Source organism: Crotalus tigris, unplaced genomic scaffold (genome assembly GCF_016545835.1).
Source record: "Crotalus tigris isolate CLP2741 ecotype Arizona unplaced genomic scaffold, ASM1654583v1 scf7180000024340.7048381, whole genome shotgun sequence".
NCBI lineage: Eukaryota > Metazoa > Chordata > Lepidosauria > Squamata > Viperidae > Crotalus > Crotalus tigris.
Window position 1 is genome coordinate 6,618,859 of NW_024100510.1, and position 20,969 is coordinate 6,639,827.

The 20,969-nt window shown below is 40.3% G+C and overlaps 1 protein-coding gene across 1 annotated transcript in view; it reads left to right on the forward strand.

The window, feature by feature from the left end:
- Positions 1-2,754: 2,754 nt before the first annotated feature.
- The window catches only part of PKHD1 (PKHD1 ciliary IPT domain containing fibrocystin/polyductin), a 196,896-nt gene continuing 178,681 nt past the window's right edge, over positions 2,755-20,969 (forward strand). Inside the window, exons 1-8 of the mRNA XM_039326212.1 lie at positions 2,755-2,966; positions 5,465-5,608; positions 6,137-6,214; positions 7,726-7,849; positions 10,474-10,573; positions 11,962-12,019; positions 14,044-14,122; positions 14,901-14,975. Coding sequence (XP_039182146.1) covers positions 5,557-5,608; positions 6,137-6,214; positions 7,726-7,849; positions 10,474-10,573; positions 11,962-12,019; positions 14,044-14,122; positions 14,901-14,975 — 566 coding nt within the window. The 5' untranslated portion in view covers positions 2,755-2,966; positions 5,465-5,556. The remainder of the gene's footprint in view (positions 2,967-5,464; positions 5,609-6,136; positions 6,215-7,725; positions 7,850-10,473; positions 10,574-11,961; positions 12,020-14,043; positions 14,123-14,900; positions 14,976-20,969) is intronic.

The window sequence follows — 20,969 nt, forward strand, 5'->3', positions numbered from 1 at the left end:
AGATCATGTAAGCAGCATCAGCTGACAGAGGCCATTGCCACGGATTTTGAGAGGGCACTTGTTCGGAGCTGGCATGTTTTCTGCCACCTCGTCCTCCTCTTCCTCTGATGACACAGAGGGTTCCTCCGGAGCCAGAGTGACCAAAGGGGCGGCAGCGCTGCTGCTTTGGGAGTGCGCCTGGTCCCTCGAAGAGATTCACTCCAGGAGTCAGTCCTGGTGCCTGGTGGCCAACACGGGGGTGAGGACAGGCGGCGGTAGCGGGGGGAGCCCCGTGAACCAAGGCGTTCTATGACAAAAAAAAAAAACACTGCAAATAACATCACAGGGGGCTCTCAGTAAAAAAACTGAAATGGCTAAAAAGTTCCCTAGTTGTTTTTTTAAAGAACAGTATAATAATGTTTCCCAGACTCACACAAAAAAGTAATCAAGTAGGCAACAAGTTTAAGAGTTAGACAATTTACTGTGATAAAGAACTTTTTCTTTGAGCTATGTGAATTTGATAATTTGTGGTCTTAATTTTAATAAATGTATCCTAGTTGAGTACTACCTCCTCATTTATATAATGCAGTTGTTCTATATATTTAATTTTATAATTAAAGAAGGGGATTCCAAGTCTGTACTTTGCCCTGGTGCTAAAATCAGTTGCTTACAAAAATCTAATTTTCTAAGTTGGTTGTACAGAACTATTCTTTATGCAGAATATATACTGGTTCCATTTCTCAGTTGTGGCTCAGCACCGCCACCCAGTGCCCAGAAAGCTCTAAATCCTCCCTAGTTAAGCTTGAAATCTTGTTTGGAGTAGGAATTGAACATTTTGTTTTCTTTCAAAACAGCATATCTCTGCATGCACACACATTTTATGAGTTCTCTGAAAACTGGTTATATGCTTTTATTTGAATTAGAGCTATAAGGGCTTTTAATGAAATACAGTGATATCGTCATATAATTAGGACTCATGGAGCAACATTTTAGTGCCAGGGGCTTCACAATCATTCCCTGAAGTCTTCTGGAAAATCCAGGTTTTTACCAGCTTCTGGGAGGCCATGAGAATGGGGTCATTTTTGCCTTGTGGGGGGGCAACTTATTCCATAGAGAAAAGCTACCAAGGGAACAACCTGCCTCCAGAAGCGGTGAATGCTCCAACACTGGAAGTTTTTAAGAAGAGACTGGATAGCCATTTGTCCGAAATGGTGTAGGGTTTCCTGCCTGAGCAGGGGGTTGGACTAGATGACCTCCAAGAACCCTTCCAACTTTACTACTACTATTATTAAATGCCCCTATTGCCATGTCTCCTGGGAGATGGGAATCATTAGTAGACACTTTTGGGTTGTGCAGATCAGATGAGCAGAAGCTATCTGCAAAAGGGTGGACTCTTCGGTACCAGGTTTCAAGGCTTAAAGATTGCCACCAAAATCTTGAATTGTGCTTGGAAGCATACTGATTGTCAATGCAGCTCTCACCACACTGGTGTAATATAGCAGTACCATGACTGATCAATAAGCATTTGCGCAACTGCATTGTAAACTAGCTAAAGTCTCCGAATGGTCATGAAAGACTGCCCCATGTAGACAAAATTTTGGAGCCTAGAGGAGAGATGACAAGCATCTCAGCCCATCCTGTTTTAAGATTGCAACGAGTGCATCCAATAGAGCTGGCCAAAGAATCTCTTGGCCATGGTGTCGGACATGCCCCAGTTAGGTCTCTAGGGAAAGAAAGACTCTCAACTCCCTTTGGTTGGAGTGATAGGTTCTTTTACTAGAGGTTACTGGCTGCAGTAAAAGTAGGCTAGAACTAAGGTTCCTGCAGAAAATGTTACAAACTTTTCCCTTCTATCCTGGCCAGTTTGTCTTTGGCCAATAGAGTCACACAAAAGTGTTTTGAGAATCACAATCCACATTCCATTCTCAGGCTTCCTGACCTCAAAGGCTGGCACAGGCTGATTCTGTGCATCTCTGGTGTCCATCAAGATGTCAGTCACCTCCTTATTCCACATCTCTGCCCCATACATGTTTTTTGCCCATTTGTTCCCTGCCCCCCCACCCCCTAGCTTTTGATAGCAGTATACCTGCAAAGCTCCAAGCCAGAGATGGCAGAACTGACACATGGCTTTCATCTGCTCATCTAGCAGGATCTGAGTCCAAGAGGACACCCCCCCCCCAGATTGAAAATATGCTGGTCCTGGGAGAGGACAATTCTGCTGGGAGTCATAGTTGGTACAGTCATAGAGTCAGCGGGCTTCAGAACTGACAGCAATTCTGTCTTGGGTTAAGTTACTGGCCATCAATATTCACTCACAGTACTGGAATTGATAGAAATATGTAATATCCTCCAATATCCATACAGTAGTGCTTTTAGATTTCATGCATTTAAAAGTGGCTTCATTCTAGTTAACATTTTTGAATAATGAAAAAAAAACTATACCTCTTTTTTTAAAAAATGTACGAGGTCACCATGCCTGAGTGAAGCATGCCCTGTTAAGAGATTTTTCTCTCAACCTGTTTAATATATAAAGTCTGTTAATGATCATGTATGGGAAACAAAAAAAGTATTAATAGTTTTTTATAAAAAAACTAAAACATCAAATAAGATGCTCATTGCCTTACCAAAAATATTTTAAGCTACTTACCATTCTGATGATTAAAAAAATACTTGGAGCAAGTTTGTTTAATAGAATACCTAGCTTCTGTTAATCATTAAGCTTGGCCTGAGGCAAAATGGGTTTTCTCCCCCTTTTATTTTTCCTATCACAAGCATTCAGAATTGTAACAGAACAACTTATTCCAGTTTTCAAAAGAAAGTAATATTTGGGTGGCTCCCCCCCATCTTTGATTCAGTATCAGAAAGGAGAATGGAACAAAATGAAATTTTAAGAATTTAAAGGAACTGTACTGAACAACTAATTCTGAATTTTCATTTACCACAGTCAGAATGTTGGATCAAAAAAGGAAAAAACCAATGCTATAATGGTAGGTTTCAAAATTTATTAATGTTGATAATGGTTGTTTTACTGTAGATTAATGTTTTTTTTTGGGGGGGGAGAGACTCCAGGATATATTTGACCAAAGCCGCATGTCTAGATGTGCTTTCCCATTCTTAATGCTGTTCACCTACTGACCTAGAGATTTTCTAACCAGGATACCAGCTGTATACACCACTGTTTGTTGCTTAGCACAAAGGTTTCGTGCTATTCTTTTCTGAAGTTGGGAAATCTTGTAATATTGTAAATTGATCTAAAGAAATAAATTGTTATATATGAAACATTTCATATAGTTGGGGAATGAACTGAAAGTAATGGAACTCTCCCTTTCACTTCAAATTTGTGTATTGCTATACAGAATGGTTTTTAGTCCTATTTTCAATGATAGTGAAATTAAACAAATCCATTAAATCTATAAAATGCTTTGATAAAATCAACCAAGCAGCTGGTACTAGAAGGATAATAACAAATAAGCCACTTTATTAATTCTTTGGGAGGGAATTTCATTATGGGATACATAACACCTAGTTTTTGAAGGTGGAACATTAATACAGGTAGATGGATCCAAATATAGGCAGATTAATACAACCATAAGAATTTAGTTAGTAGGGGTCCAAGCTGTTAATGCCTTTATAAATAAGCACCACTGGTTTAAACAGAAACAGAAAATCTGCCTGAGATTATTTTCTTATGGAAGAGAGATGCTTTAAATCATATCCACAACTTCTCTGCATTCAGAGACACTGCATGTACCTCTTAAGATAAAAGCAACTATATGTTGACTAATGACATGGAATGGTGGGATGTTGCCTTAGAGAAAAATTTGTGTTTGTGGCATATTGGCCAAAATATGACACAAGTGACCACTATTATCCTTAATATCACTGTGGAACACTGCACATGGCATAGGTGTGATTGGTAACCTAGTTAGATCTTAATTTAAAAAAATACTCTGTGAAAACCTCAGTTGATCAAATGAGACATAGAACAAAATGAGTGGATTATTTGGAGTTGCCAAAATGAATACTTTTTTTTGGTAAGTGTTCGTTTAAAAAAGCTTTCTTCATTTTAAATATGTGGTTTAAACTTTCTTCATATGTACTCATTACAAAGGAATAAGAATAAATCTAAAAACCTGATTCATTTGATTTTTTTAATGGGGAAAGTTTGAGAAACTTAGTTAGGGATACAAGTGTAATGACAAATGTTGAGCATTGGACAGACAGTTTTTTGGCATTGTCAAAACTGGAATTTAGGAAAAATGGATATGGAAGGCAAAGGAAGAAATGAAAGAAACAACAATGAATTCACAGTACAGGAGAAGAAGGCATGACATGTGTAGGAAACAGTATTTAAGAACGATATCAGAAAATGTCCAAATAAAATTAATAGAAAATGGGGAAAAAAAGAAACTTAAGGAAATGGTTTGTTGTTTATTCTATTCATGAATGAATTTGTGTGATCTTAGTAAAGGTTGAAATGTGACTATGCATTTGATTTTGTATAGAAGGCTGTGTGGATCACTGTGAATCCAAATGATTTTCAGTAAGTCTTAGATTTTATGATACCTTCAGTTGAAAGGTGATGTACTGAAGACCAAGATAGTTGTGTTGATAGAAGAAATGAAATGAAAGATTGCAAGTTATATATCAGTATCAAAAGGAAAAAAGACATATTTTTGCATTTTGTTAGATTTTATTTCCTACTAAAGATAGAAAAATGAATGGAAACTTATTAGATATGGAAATTTTGGTAAAAAAGGAAACAGTAATATGTTGTAAAGAATTATTTTTTTTAATCAAAAAAGCAAAAAGGATGCTATATGTATACTTTGTCCACTTTGTTCTATGAGTATGTCAGGAAAATATAAAAATATGTTGTATGCAGTGCAAGTAGACATCGGGTCAAGAATGAATGGGTGCGGAATAATAGTGGACATTCAGTGACCACTAAGAAAGAAAGTAGCATGGTTGTATTTATGGAATAAATGAACTGTATTTGGATAGAACTTATAAGGAGCAGGTGAAAAATATTAAAGAACAAAAGGCAACAAATGAAGCTGTCTATAATATGGTAGAAGTAAAGGTTATTTGGAAGGATAGAACCATAAGGAGATGCATAGTGAAACTGTTGGCACAAACCAGATTTAGCTATGTTTCCCTTTTTTTTCTTATCTCAGCCTATAATTTAGTTGGCTTATATTTTTCATTCCTTTTCTGTGCTTTGTATAAAGTTACTTATCCCAAAAGGGAATAGCATGATGGGCAAGCATACATGCAGGGAAGCAAAATGTTTCTGTATCTTCTCAGATCTATCTTTTACGCCTTTGATTCAAAGACATGAGAAGAAATTTCTCTTTGACAGGTTTTTTTTCCTGGTTTTATATAACTATTCTGATCTAGTGTTAAATGTCTACTGGGCATCTATCTCTGTACTGCAAAGGGATCTAATGTGAATAAAGGAATGTAGAGTATGTTTCTCTTGCAGGGAAAAATGGGAAAACTGCTAAGCTTTGATCATTTATGATGTCGCAATCTCAACAGGAAGTCTCAAATTGAAAGGATAGGAGGAGGATAAAGATGGATTTTTTAATGCCATTCTTTTTCAAGACTTTGCTTCTTTTTGTTGCAGGTAAGTTCTATGAAACCACTTTATGGAGCAACATCATTATATAACATATTCATTATACAGAAGTATGTCTGCCTATTTGATCCTATCAAGCAAGGGAAAATCTCATATGATTCCTTTCATTTGAATATTAACATCAAACAAGGCACATATAAGAGAAATGAATGGTAATTGCAGCCATCTCTGGCTCACCATGCTCATACCACACCATTGTGGGTCCCAGTGCAACTCCCTCCTGTTGTTGGCAGCCATCCAAGGGTCCTGTTGCTGTCGTGCTACATCACAGCAGCCACTTACCTATCCTCCCCAATCAAGGCGAGAAAATCCTTGCTTGAAGACCTACAAACCTCACTTAACCAGAGCAATGGGGACTGCTCAGATTGCCATCACATGACATTACATGTTCTAACTGTACCACTTTGTGGCAAAAATTCTAATCCCAATTACTGATATTAAGCAAGGACTATCTATGTATCAGGAAAGTGGCTATCTCTGCTGTTACATAACAGATGGTGTTTTCTTTCTTCTTAGTTACCTTGGCAAAGTTAATCATGGAACCTAAAAGTGGCAGCCTTGGTGGTGGAACCTGGATCACAATAAACTTTGATGGTACTTTGAATACCTATTTAAGATAAGCAGTTCCTTTACATGATTTAGGATGACATTATTTTAGAATTGTCCTGACAGTGAGAACAATTAACCAATGGAACAACCTGCCTCCAGAAGCAGTAAATGCTCCAACACTGGAAGTTTTTAAGAAGAGACTGGACAGCCACTTGTCCGAAATGGTGTAGGGTTTCCTGCCCGAGCAGGGGGTTGGACTAGATGACCTCCAAGGTCCCTTCCAACTTTACTAATATGAACATATGAACATATGAACCATGTGGCACTTCAGATATTGCTAAGTTACAGTTTGTCTGTTCCACAGTCTGATTCTACTGAGCAAAGGGGAATAGTAAAATACCTCTTTTAGGTTGATCTTTGTCAAATACACTTTGGAATTCTTTGATTTCAAATTCCTGTGGTAATGTATGACTAGGAAAGCTGGATTTTGAGCATGAGTGAGAAAAAGAAGGTAGACTCTTTCAAATTATGGATATGATTTTACTAAAACATCATGGGTTGCAAGAACCCCAAAATAGAAAAAAAACAACAATGTTTCCTTAAGGCAGTGTTTCTCAACCTTGACCATTTTAAGGCATGTGGACTTCAACTCCCAGAATTCCACAGCCAGCAATGCTGGCTGTGGAATTCTGGGAGTTGAAGTCCACATGCCTTAAAATGGTCAAGGTTGAGAAACACTGCCTTAAGGTAATGATTAGCAAGGAAAAGCTGGGTATATTATATGAGCAGAGGATACTATCTATGCTTAGCAAGGTTGAGGATAGTAAACACAGAAGAAGAAAACCACAAGAGGTAGATGGGTGGAATCAAGGACATGCCTTAGATAAGCTACAGCTTTTTACTAGACACAGATTGCCGTACTAAGCAATGATCCTGCCATCAATAGAAGTTGAGCTCAGATTGATGGAATTTCAAATCTCCTGAATCTCAGGCAGCATTCTTTAAAAACTAAGTGCTAAAATCAGACAACGTTGAAAAGATTAAAGAAATTTGTGGCCGAGCATAAAAACAAAACTACAGACCTTTTGTTCTCAGGCTGCATAAACTTTCTGTTTTCAGAGAGCTATTCCTAGTGTGTAAATAAAAATATTGGTCCTGAAAAACAGCAAGCCACATGCTCTATAATTATGCAAACAGAAGAAAACAAGGGACAACTTGGCAATCAGCTAATAAATTGCCATAAAGTTGCACAATAAGGAAAGAGCTAAAAGAAAAGATAATCTATTGCATATGTTAATATAATTTTCTTTATTATAGGTTTGAAAACATCTGTGATATACTAATAATATCTGAATCTGGTACATTTTATGAAAAGGAATATCAATATTTATTATTTTTATGCCTCCCATGTCCCTTATAAAGTGTACTTTTTATCCTATACAATCTTCTTTACTTCAAAAATATTTCAGATTTGAAATGTGATGTGAACATGGCATACGATAAATAGTAATAATATTGTTTGAGGTTTTGTTTATTTGTTTGTTGCTTACCATTAGCTCTCTCTCATTTGGTCAACTGGTCACAGCCCGAAATGACATTATTGAATCCAAAGCTGCATCCAGTGCTGTGTGATGTTATGCCTGTCAGTTTCTTCATGTCCACAGTAAAATGCCAAACAAGGTAAAAATTATTTTCTGCATGATAATTACTAGAAACAGAGTATAATATTACTGGCCTGTGTTAAGATATGTCTTATAGACTACTCAAAGCTTTGAGTTTCCTTTAAACTTAGTGGGCATCCAAACATATTTAAAAATGTACCAGAAACATATTGGAAATGACTTATTGTAGAACTGTGTCTTAGTCAGCAGAGAGCTGATGTTGCACATCAAGACAGATAAACTTCAATCAGACTAGCTTATGAGATATACGTTCAATGTATTATGCAAATGCACCAATTTAACTGGAAGAAATAGTATTGTGATGCAGTGAAAGGCATTGCTTTTATTAATAAGGTTTGTCACACACTCAGCCAGATGTTGGCATTTTTATCCATCAATTAAATCCTCCTAAGGACCTGGGATAGGGAGATGTTGATGTTTTGTGGAGTTAGAGATACCATCACAGCACATAAACTGTTCTGAGCAAATCTGCCTTTTGCCATTGACTAATGAAGGTGATTTTGTCAGTGCCAATGGTGTTCAAGTGGTGCTCCAGTTGTTTTGGGATTGCACCCAAGGCACCTATTACTATTGATACTACCTTTGCTTTCTTTTGCCACAGTTGTTCTATTTCTGTTTGTAGGTCATTATATTTTGTTATCTTCTCCAGTTCTTTCTCTTCTCTTCTGCTCTCTCTGAATACTGTCATGTCCACTATCCAGAATTTTTTGTCTTTCTTATCAACAATTGTTAAGTCTGAGGTGTTATGTGGCGGGTTCCTGCCTGTTTGAATTCTAAAGGCCCAGAGCATTTTAGCTTCTTCATTTTTTATTACTTTGTCTATTTTGTAGTCCCACCAGTTCTTGTTTGCAGGCAAGTGGTATTTCTTGCAGATCTTCCAATGTATCATTGTTGCTGCTTTGTCACACTGTTGTTTGTAATCAGTCTCTATGACTATCTTGCAGCAGTGTTATTATTGTTGTAGTTGATTGCATAGTCAGTTAGATGTTTAGATTAATTGTTATTTTTATTTTGTCATGCCAGCAGCAAAATGAGTTGTGTTATACATTTAGCAGTTTTCAATTTTTTTTCAATTCACTGGTCACACTAAATAAGTCCTATTGTAATGAGAATTAAGTGATAAATTTGTTTTTAAAGCTTAATGTAAATCTCATAAATCGTCATTATTTTAAAGTAAAGGTAAAACAATTGTCCTGTTTTATATAATATTTCAAGGCGAGGCAATCCAGTGACTTTGTTATTTGGATGTTAGGGAAACTGTAGTACAAGACTTTTGGAGATGGGTGAACAAAGTCATCACTGGTTGTAGAATAAAAAGTCATATTGTTGAGTAGTTTCTACAGCTCCTCAGGCCTGGTGATTTATTTCTGTTAAGAAATTGATGAATAACAATAAAATGGTTTTAGTCTGTATTCTGACCTAAGAGCCAAGGAGGAAGTCCGCATTTTAAAAACCTTCAGATAATGATTAACAAGTCTAACGCATACCTGAATACTGACAGAAAAATATTTAAGCCTAAAGATTAGGTTTCGGGATAATTATTATTAACTTAAACTATTAACCTAGTGCACTTTGCTGGTGGTTTGTAACTGTATTCCATATAAAGTTTGTTTTGTCCATCTTCATCCTTACGGTAACAATAAACCAAAACCAACCAACCAACCCAATAAAAATTCATATCACCCAGTTTTGTTTTGTTTGGTTTTGTACAGCTTTTTCTCCTGAAATGCAGCAAGTGTTTTTTTTTTTTTCTATGTGACGAAAAGCTTATCCTGCTTAAAACTGTATGGTGCAACTCTTCTAAGCACAAGCTCTCTTCAACTGTTGCAGTGATGAAGTTGTTTGCGCTTATGTATATTTGAAAAGCCTTGGTTCTCAGCTGGCATGCAGTAAAAATAATACAATTGTTCCTTCTTTTTATAGTCAGTTTTAGAGCTGTTCAATTAGATCAGTGGTTCTCAACCTGTGGGTCGGGACCCCATTTGGGGTCGAACGACCATTTCACAGGGGTCGCCAAACAACGCAGTCCGCCATTTTTCCCCCTTTTCCTTAGCTGTGCTACTCCCTTTTATTCTATTGGCTTTTGAAAGCCAATAGAATAGAATCTCTTGAACAGAGTCTAATTCTATTGGCTTTCAAAAGCCAATAGGAAGTGTCCAGGCTGTCTCTGCCCTGCTGAGCCCACCAAAAGTCACATTCTGCAAACAGTGCTGCCCCCGTTGAGTAGTCCTCGACTTACGACTGGTTGAGTAGTCCTCGACTTACGACTGGTTGGGGGTCGCGGCATTAAAAAGGTTGAGAACCACTGAATTAGATTAACAGATAAGACTATACCTGGCTAAGTTATTAAGAAGAAGCTGCCATATCTTCTTGATTCTTCTTCCTCACATCCAGTTCTACTTTTAGTGTCCTTTCCCACCTGCTGTTCTGTACCCTGAAGTATCTTCTCTGTCATTTCCTCCTCTTCTACAGAAAGTTGAGGGCAAAAACATTTTTTAGGTAAAATCAGCCTCCTCATGTCTAGCTTTAGTTTTAAAATTAACTGAATAATGCAAAATGAGAAGCTCATTGTCTCTCTTATTAACATTGAGTTTTCCTCTGTTTTCACTATTTTATTTGAAGGTCTTCTCCACAGGAAGGACTTTACCATCTCTTGCTGAGTTTGAATGAACAGAGTATCAGCAACCTAGATGAATTATATGAAGAGAACTGTACATTCCAGGTACATAATAAAGTAGCTTAAGTAGTGAGACTCCGATGAATAGGACTAGTGACAGAAGAGCTGCTAATGCAATGTTGGATGTTACTATTATTTTTATTCCAAGAAGAATTTCAATAGGCAAGATTAATTTTGCTATATGATTTCATGGAATATCTTGTTGCTAAGTTAAGTTGTACCTCTTTTCCTACACTTGGGGCAGAGTTCTGAAAGAGAAACCATCTTGGGTTTTCTATCACTCTAACTAAATAATGGAACTGTATCAACATAGGTGTAGTTTAAATGATAAACAAAAGCAAAATACATATCAAAACATTCTATAAATTAGAACTTCTAGCATCCTATAAAAATACAACCTAATTTTGATTGTGCATGACAAAGTCATCTTTTAACAGTTTGCATATTAAAGGTAAGATCCTGTTCTCCAGGTCAGCTGACTTACAAAAATTGTGACAACTCTTGGAGAGATACAAATGAAACTTAAACCAAGTAAATAAAACATAAATTGCTGCTTTTTGTTTTGGGAACCTGAGACCTATGGACATGAAAAAAAATATTCTTTCTCTAATAGTTGTGGCAATATAGACAGCATCTGGCTATGATAAATTTCAAGAAAACTTCTATAAAATGTTCCATTTGGTTGATTTTTTTTCCTGATAGTATCAAACATGTCCAACAAGTGTTTTGCGAGACTGATATCCATTTTTTGATAATCAGTATGACGAGAGGAGATCCTTATCTCCTTCTTATCCAAAAATACATGTTCTGTAAAGGTTGATGGCCCTCGTGGAAGTTCACCAAAATTTATATAGGCTCCCCAGAAATCAAGCTTAAGAAAATTGAGCCTGAAAAGTCTCCAAATGGGGTTTGTGTTGGTATATTCTTTAATGTTGGTATAATAGCGGTATCATTGCCCAACCTTGAAAACTATGTTATGTAGCTAGGAATGGGTGGACCCATATAATTTCTCCAAGGTTAAGTGCATTACATCTGATTTACATATCTATTATTGTTATTTATTTTCATCTTGCTGCTTTTTAAAATCAGGACTATTTTTTGCATATTTTGGCATTTTCTCTAACATAAATATATTATTTATGAGCAAAAATACACAACCATTCAGAAAAGTGGACAGTATCATGTTAGATTGCACTGCAAGTTTGCCTATAAGTTTGCAAGTGCTTAGTGACAGAACAATAACATGCATAATGAACAGAAAGTATCAATATTCACACTATTTTGCTGAAGTATAATTAAGAGCCCATTGCTATGTTAAATTAATTTTATGAAATGAAGGTGCTCAATTTAGGGGCCAGGAGTCCATTGAAACTGAATGAAGGATTCCATTTTTGAAGAATAATCAAATGTATAATATATTCTTGTCTTAATAGTTCTCTATTGCAGAGACACCTGTAGTGTTTCAAGTGAACCCCCCATATGGAGTCCCAGGTAAAGAAATGACTTTAAAACTGAAATACTAATATAAACACTACCCTAATAAGCTATTGGCAAGCAACGATCCCTGACTTCAGGTCTTCAGCCTGTGGAGAAAGATGGGGGAAGGACATATGCAGGAGTTGCTAAATTGTCAAAAGCTGCAAGTGCTGCTTTTAGCCAGGCTCTAAAAGAGAAAACAAGCATCTCACTCATATTGCTATAAAAGTAGGGCTGAAGATCAGGAAGTGGAAGACCTTGCTGGAATCTGTGTATCTATAGTTTTCCTGAAAGATGCAGGTACATTTTACATTCTACAATGATATAATTATGTTCCTTCATAATGATATCTCACAAAATGTTTTGTGAGAGAATATAATGGAGGTTTAAAGCAAGCAAAAGAAATGGCAAAAGCTATCAAAAGACATTTTAATTTATTTTAATGAATTCAAAAGTAACTAATTTACATTCTGAAGTTTACATTGATTTAAATTCAAGAAGAGAAATTTTCAAATCTTTCAAACTGGCAGTATCTAGGAAACCTGATCTTGAAAAAAACATCTCAGTTGGCATTTGGAGGAGAATTCCCCCCACAAAGAGGAAAGTTCACAAAACATCTCAGAAGGCAGCAGTGACAACTCATGCCTGTACTATTGACATGAAATCTACATGGATATGTCCATGAAGCCACAAAGAGAACAGCATGTATAAGCAACACGTGTGCAATAATTATATGATTGTGTAAGTTAGAATATAATAAGAATAGAATAATAGAGTTGGAAGGGACCTTGGAGGTCTTCTAGTCCAACCCCCTGCTCAGGCAGGAAACCCTATACCAAGTTACTAACATACAGGTGGTCTTTGACTTACAACCAATCATTTAGCAACTATTCAGAGGCACTGAAAGAAAAATGACTTATGACTGGTCTTTGCACTTATGACCATCACAGGTTCCCCATGGTCATATGATCAAAATATGGTTGCTTGGCAATTAGCATGTTGGTTGCAGCATCCCAGGATCATGTGATCATCGTTTCTGATCTTCCCAAGCAAAATCAATGGGAGAGGGCCAGATTCACTTAATGACCACATTAACAATTGCAATGCTTTACTTAGCCATGACAAAAATGATTGTGAAATTGGGCACGATTCAGTTCACAACCATCTTGCTTAGCAGTGGAAATTCTGGTTCCAACTGTGGTTGTAAGTAAAGGACTGCCTGTACATCACAACTTCTGATACAAGAAATATAAATTGTGGGATTTGCATGAGGACATCAGCACACGTGTGTCATTGTTTGCCTTTCTTATCTTGGCTCTGTGGAGACTTGAGCACCAGGAATCAGGAACTTCTGGAAGAATTCTGCACATAATATGAATATACCACAATAAAATTAATCCTAAAACAACTGGAGGTAGATATACAAACTTCAAAACAGCACCCACCCATCAAACTATCTTGAACAACACAATTTTTATCAGCTCTTAAAAGACTCTTTACTTAGGGGTAAATCTAATCTCCAGTGGAAGGTTTTCCGGAATCAACTTCCTAATTTGCAGACATAGGGAAAGACCAACAGGTTTCCCCAGAAAGTGTGTGTCATGTGTGCCACTTTTGGCTGAAGAAAGCAGTCCTGTATGTGATAGCATGTATGTAAGATTTAAAGGTGAAAGAAGCATATCATAAGCCAATAAAGAAGAAGAGGAATGTCAAATAATAGGAATGGGATACTTCAAACTTCATTTATGTCTACTGTATATATGAACGAGACTTTTTAAAAAAACACAGTGAAAACATGTTTTATTCTGAGCTGTATTTCTTATAAAGGACATTTTTATTGGTTTGAATTTGCACCAAACAAATCAATGCATTACTCCCCTTTCTCATTTTTCATATAGATTCCATTTTGATAATGATGATAATAATAACAACAACAACAACAACAACAATAATGTTGGAAGGGACCTTGGAGGTCTTCTAGTCCAACCCCCTGTTTTGAAGCAACACATTCTAATTTCTACTTTTTATTTTCTCAATAGGAAATGTAATACAAATTTATGGTCGGATTCTGGCCCAAGATTATGAAACTTACAATTTCAGCATGGACTTTATTGATGGGTAAACCCGTGTTAAATGTTTCTCTGAGTTACAATGTGCAGTAGTATTTTCCCGTATTTTGGAAATGCAATTAATAAGGATATTGAAGTGATATAAATGGATATATATTGTTCCGCCATCTGCGTTCCTATATATTTGAAGCTGAATAGAGCAGATGTGACCTCTTGACGGCTACATGTGGTTGTGCAAAACGGGATTAGGAGGACTATTTTGCTAATCTGCTTAGATCACACAATTGCCTGAATGGGATTCAAACAAATGGCCGATAAGCAAGTGATTTCACTGCTTGCTGACTGACATAATGTTTTGGACATAATATTCAATTTGTTCCTAGAGTGCTGGTGGAAGATAGTAAATGAAGGGCATTTCACTTCCTTGTAAACTTCTTGTTATATTTTTGTGAAGCAATAAGGGGAGAGAGATGTGCCTGAATTTAAGACAAAAAGTAAGACATAATTAACTTCCAATAGAAGAAAATATCTATAGCTCAGGGTTTAACTGTGGAGCCCTTGGTGCTCTCTGAGCTTGGCTGTTTGGTTGCAGACATTTCATTTTCCAACTAGTAGCATCATCAGTCTTGGTGAGTATGGGGTTAACTCCCTGTTTACATCATGTGGCTTGCCATGCCAGTGTTGGAGGAGGTGCGGTTTTCCCATTGATAGTACCTTCATTAGGGTATTTTTAGAGGGGAGGAGAGAAGAAGAGAGGGAAAATATATGAGAATATGTTATCCCCCCCCCCCCCCGCCGCTTGACTAACTATATCCCTTCACCACTAGGCCTGTAATCCTTGAGGCAGAAAATGATGGGTGGATAACTATTTGTTCTCTTGCCAGTGAGCAGACACGTGGCATGTAAGTTATAAATCATCATTTCTTTTACACTATATTCTTTAAAGTTTAGAAGTTTACCAGACAGGTCTTCTATTGGTGCAGGTTGTTTGAATCAATATAAATTAGTTTTAGAAGTGCCTTGAAGGCTTTAGGTTGCATTCATTCACTTGAAAATAAGTCCCGTGGCATTCACTGAGGCCATCTTCTGTACTGACCTGGATTGCTAAGTATTAATGAAAGTTAATTTCTAGATTTAAGATGGTGATGTAAACAATCTCAAGTTGTGAAATCAGTTCTGACAATTACAGTATTGGTCAGCGAGACTTCATTGTGTGGGGATTCAATGAGACCTATGGTTGAGTCTGTTTTCAAACCTCTCCTGCTGTTAATTCATGAAAAGACCTTTGTTTGGAACCAGGAAATCAATGAAGCTATCTTGTGAAGTGTTTTAATAAGTAATTGTTTAGAAGTTCTGAGGCTGGATAGTGACTTTTTTCACGGGAAAAGAAAACAGGTTAAGTATTAACCTGAGCTTATTCTTTACTTTCTTTTGACACAACAGTTAGACTTGATGCAGTTAATGTGTTTAAAACTTTTCCCATCGAATGCATAGGGATTCCTTCCTCTCTTCATAGAAAAAAGATTAAAGCTGGGATTCAGAAATTGATATATTTTATTATGGACATTGTCCCCAGTGTTCATATCAATACAGAGGCTGGGCAACTGGAGATGGGAGAGGGCAGAAAGACCTTGCCATAATTATCTATTTTTAAATTGCTGTTATACTGAAAGCCATTGAAATCAATCAGTGCAGTACATAAAGCTAAAATAAATGAATAACATTTCATTGTTGAAAAAAAAGTCTGTCATCATCTTCATCAGTGAGACCTGTGTTGTGCATCTGGTTACAAACAAAAAAGTAACACTTTTTATGCCAGTTCTCTTAGTACCAGTTTCAATTATTTAAGTACAATCCATCTCTCTTCCCCCCCCCTCTGTCTTCCGTCCATCATCTATCTATCTATCTATCTATCTATCTATCTATCTATCTATCTATCTATCTATCTATCTATCTAACTGTTATGTCCCGAGCCTTTGCAAACGGCTCGGGCGTTTGCAGGCAGTCCCGGGCAGGTGCAAAGCTGCCCGGGACCAGACAGGCTGTCGCCAGCGCCGTGCGCATGCGCGGGTGCTGGCGCGGGAAAAGTAACCCATTTACCCGGGAGTTGCCTATATAAGAGGCTGTGAGGCGTTTGGGCTGAGCTGAAGCCATCTTCCTGTAAGCTGAACGCTGAATAAAAGAACTGAGAACTCCAGCTGCTTCTCGTGTCTGTTTTCCCGCCAAGGACGCAACACTGGCGACGAGGTGGGATGCCTTGCACTACCTGGAAAGGAAAAAGTGTAAGCTTACCCAAGGAGTCCTGAGCGGCGGAAGAGGAACGGTGTTGACTCAGCAGCTGCCCGCCAATCCAGTGCGCATTCGGGGGTAGGCTGGCTGATAGACCCGTCTCCTGAAGATCCGAAGATGGCGAAAATCGGAAGGCTTGCGGAATTCGACGTCTCACATCCAGAGCGGTGGGAGTCCTACGTATCCAGAATGGAGAACTACTTCAAGGCAAACCAAGTGAGGGAAGATAGCTTGAAGGCTGCCACCCTGCTTTGCGCTTGCGGCCAAGACGCCTTCGAAATCGCAGAAAAACTTGCAGCACCTGTTCCAGTAGAGTCTGTAAGCTACGCAGACCTGAAGAAGCTGCTGAAGGACCACTTCCACCCCAAGGTGTCCGTCATCTCATGGCGCCACACCTTCGAGCAGAGGGATCAACGGTCCGGGGAGTCAGCCAAGGAGTACATCGCCGCGTTACGGAAGGCCGCCAAGCCCTGCGAGTTCAAGGACCTCGAGGAACGACTGAGGGACCGATTCGTGTGCGGGTTGAGGCATCGAGAGCTACAACAGAGACTTTTCGCTAAGGAAGAATTATCCTTCCAAGACGCTTTAAGGGAAGCCACCGCGGAAGAAGCAGCAGGCGGCGCCGTCAAGAACATGCGGCCGATCAGAAGCAGTGCAGAGGGTGCGTCCGTGCACCAAGAAGACGTCCGACGAAACTCCGAGGAGGATCCGGACGAAGAAGTCGACCGTCTACACCCCGCGAAGGGAGAAAATCAGAAGGAAAGCTCTTCAGCTCCGCTCAAGTGCATCGGCTGTGGAGGTCGCCACAGGAGAACCGACTGCAAGTTCCGCTCCGCTACCTGCCGGGCATGCGGCAAACAAGGGCACATTGCAGCTGTGTGTCTGGGCCGACGAAAGGCACAACCTCAAGAAGAACGCCTGAAGGGTACAAGAGTCCCCAGCCAGAATAGGGTAGGTTTTTCGCTTCGCGTAGAAACATTTGTAGGACAGGCACACACAAGCCCATGAAGAAAAAGCTGTCACTCAACGTGAAGCTACAAGGGGTTCCATTATCTATGGAACTAGACACAGGGTCTGCCCTTTCCATCATTTCATTGCATACATTTAGGAAGATTTGTTCCAGTAGTGGGACTAAGGCCAAGTTAAGGCCTTCTGATATTGTATTAACAGATTTTCAGAACTCAAGAGTGTGTGTTAAGGGGGAGGCCACCCTTAACGTGCAATACAAGAGTTTTGAAGGTCCACTAGACTTAGTTAGTAGTAGGGGGTGAACGAACGAGTCTCATAGGACTCGATTGGTTTGAGGCCCTGGGGATACACGTCACAGGACTCAACAGCTTACAAACACTCGACCTACAGGAAGTCTGCAAAGAATTTGCAGATGTTTTCAGCCCCCAGCTGGGCACATTCAAAGGACCCCCTGTGTCCTTAAAGCTAGACCCCACTGTCACTCCCATTAGAATTAAAGCAAGAAGGGGCCCTTTTGCTTTAAAGAGTAAAATTGACACTGAGTTAGACAAACTGATCCAACAGGGAATTCTAGAACCTGTTGATTCCAGTCCTTAGGAGACCCCCATTGTCACGCTCTAAAGGCAAATGGAGACATTCGCATTTGTGCTGATTACAAATGCACTCTTAATAAGGCATTGCAGCAACATGCCTATCCTGTTCCTGTGGTCAGTCACATTCTGGCCTCCCTCAAGGGGGGGCGTGTTTTTGCAAAGCTTGACCTAGCTCAAGCATATCAACAGCTGCCTGTTGATGATGATGCTGCCATAGCTCAGACCATTGTGACCCACAGGGGAGGCTTTAAGGTAAAAAGGCTGCAGTTTGGAGTGAATGTCGCTCCTGGGATTTTCCAAAGCGTAATGGAAAACACACTGCGGGGCATACCGGGGGTTTGCCCCTACTTTGATGATGTCTTAATTGCAGGAGACTCCACAAACATTCTAGCTGAAAGGCTAAGGGCTGTTCTGTTAAGATTCAGGAACAATCAGGCCTTAAGCTCAGAAAAGACAAATGCAAGATTGGGGTTCCTTACTGAATTTTGGGATTCAAAATTGTGCTGCTGGGATTCATCCTGCTGCATCCAAACTAAACTGCTATTTTAGAAGCACCAGGCCAAAGTCTAAGGACCGAAACTTCAGCCTTCTTAGGCCGCCTGAATTTCTACAATTCTTTTCTCCACATAAAGCTTAGTGTAGATGAGCCTTTCACAGGCTACTAGACAACAAAGCGTGTGGCTCCCGTGGTCACAAGCCACATGAGGCTTGCTTTAAAGAAGTCAAGGCCTATTGCTCCACTTCTAAAAAAAAAAACAAAAAGGGTGCCCCCCCACCCACCCCCCCCCCCCCCCCCCCCCCCCCCCCCCCCCCCCCCCCCCCCTGTGTTCTTTCACATTTCAACGAGTCTCTCCCTGTGTGCATCGCTTGTGATGCATCCCCCTACGGGGTTGGAGCTGTCCTGAGTCACCTCAGGTCTGATGGAACTCAGGTTCCTATTGAATACTACTCCAGAACATTGTCTTCTGCCGAGCGCAACTACGCTCAGATAGACAGGGAGGCTCTGGCTGTTGTTGCTGGAATTAAAAAATTCCACGATTTTCTATATGGCAGGCATTTCACGGTCTTCACTGACCATAAGCCTCTGCTGGGACTGTTTACCACACGTAAGCAGACTCCCCACATCATTTCCCCTAGAATGCTTAGGTTGTCTATTTTTTTGTCTGCATATGATTTTTCATTACTCCACAAGCCTGGGAAAGAAATGGGCCATGCTGATGGCCTCAGTAGGTTGCCTCTGCCAGTAGTAGAAGCTGACCCCGCGCCAGCTGTCAACATTCTATCAATCCAAGCCTTGCCCGAGCTTCCTCTTAGTGCCCGGGATGTTCCCGCTGAAACAGGTACAGATCACACACTTTCACGTGTCCGCTCCTGGGTCCTGTCCGGGTGGCCTGAGCACTGCCCTAGTACTGAGTTTCAGAGTTTCTGGTCCAAAAGGAACGAATTGTCCCTTTCTCAGGGTTGTTTGCTTTGGGGAAACAGAGTTGTCATTCCCACCTCAATGAGGACTAGGGTCTTAGAATCCCTCCACGAGGGTCATCCTGGCATTGTTCGTATGAAGGCTCTTGCACGCAGCCACTTGTGGTGGCCTGCTTTAGATAAAGATCTTGAGGCTAAGGTACACGCATGCCACAGGTGCCAACGATCTCGCCCAGAGATGCCCCAAGCTCCTGTGCATAAATGGGAGGAAACACAGTCCCCATGGTCTAGGGTGCACATTGACTACGCTGGGCCCTTTCAGGGCCAGTTCTTCTTGGTCCTTGTTGACAGCCATTCAAAATGGCTTGAGGTTGTGCCTGTCTCGTCCACCACCACTGCAATGACTATTCAGGTACTGAGGGGGATTTTTGCTGCACACGGGCTGCCAGATGTCATTGTGTCTGACAACGGCCCTCAATTCACCTCCTCCGAATTCCAAGCTTCTTACAGGCAAACCTGATTCGTCATGCCACATCTGCGCCTTTTCACCCATCCACCAACGGTATGGCTGAACGCATGGTGCGCATCGCAAAGGACGCCTTGAAGAGACTCACCTACGGGGACTGGCATCACAGGTTGGCTGACTTTCTCCTTTATTATCGCACCACACCGTCCACTTCTACAGGGAGAAGTCCAGCTGAACTTCGTTGGGGGCGCCAACTTACTACGAGACTTGACCGGTTGCATCCGGACAGGACTGCCTTCATCTACCTCACATCCTAGGGCACATGGACAACTACTGTGGGCTGCCACGGGTTTTGGGCCGCAATACGGGCTGGTCATACATGGGTCCCCGCTTCTGTGTCCAGGATCACAGGTCTCTCTCATACGAGATTGCCCTGGACAACGGTCGTGTCCTGCGTCGGCACATCGACCAAACTCCGCTTAGGCGTGCCGGGGGGCGGGCCGGGGCGTGGACCTTTTACTGCTGAAATCTGGTCTTTTCCAGGGGGGGGAGGGGGACCCTTTGGAGCAAAGGGAAGGGCAAAGAGCTACTGCCCATTCCCACCTTCCTGACGGGAAACAGAAAGCGAGCCCAAGCAGAGAATAAAAGAAGAAAAAAGCCAGCCACAAACGGCTCGTCCCAAGGTTCTGCAATTGCTCCGAAAAGAAAGTCATGGAGCTTACCCACACAAAAGGCACTCACGCCTACTCCAGCCAGGGAGTCACCCCGGGGGCATACTCACTTTCCACACACATCACACAGCACTCCAGCAACGGAGGATACCCGGGGGCATACCAACAAATCATTCCCCGCAAGAGAACTGGCACACAATTCCCAAGGTTGGCCTGACCTTACCCCAAATCCTACAGGGGGTCAAACATACACAGAGTTATTCGAGGAACCAAGTCCCGACTACAACAACCCTAGCACAAATCAGGGAACACCTGCGTTTTGGAGAGTACAGAAAACCCACACGGCGCCCAAACACAGAATGGGGTCAGGGAATAGACAGCTCCCGACAGGTCTTGGGGGTGGGGGGTTTCTTTTTACAGGGAAAAAAAAAGGCTGTGTGTGGAAACAAAACAGGGTTGCCCAGCAGTGGCTATCACTTCAAGGGCCTG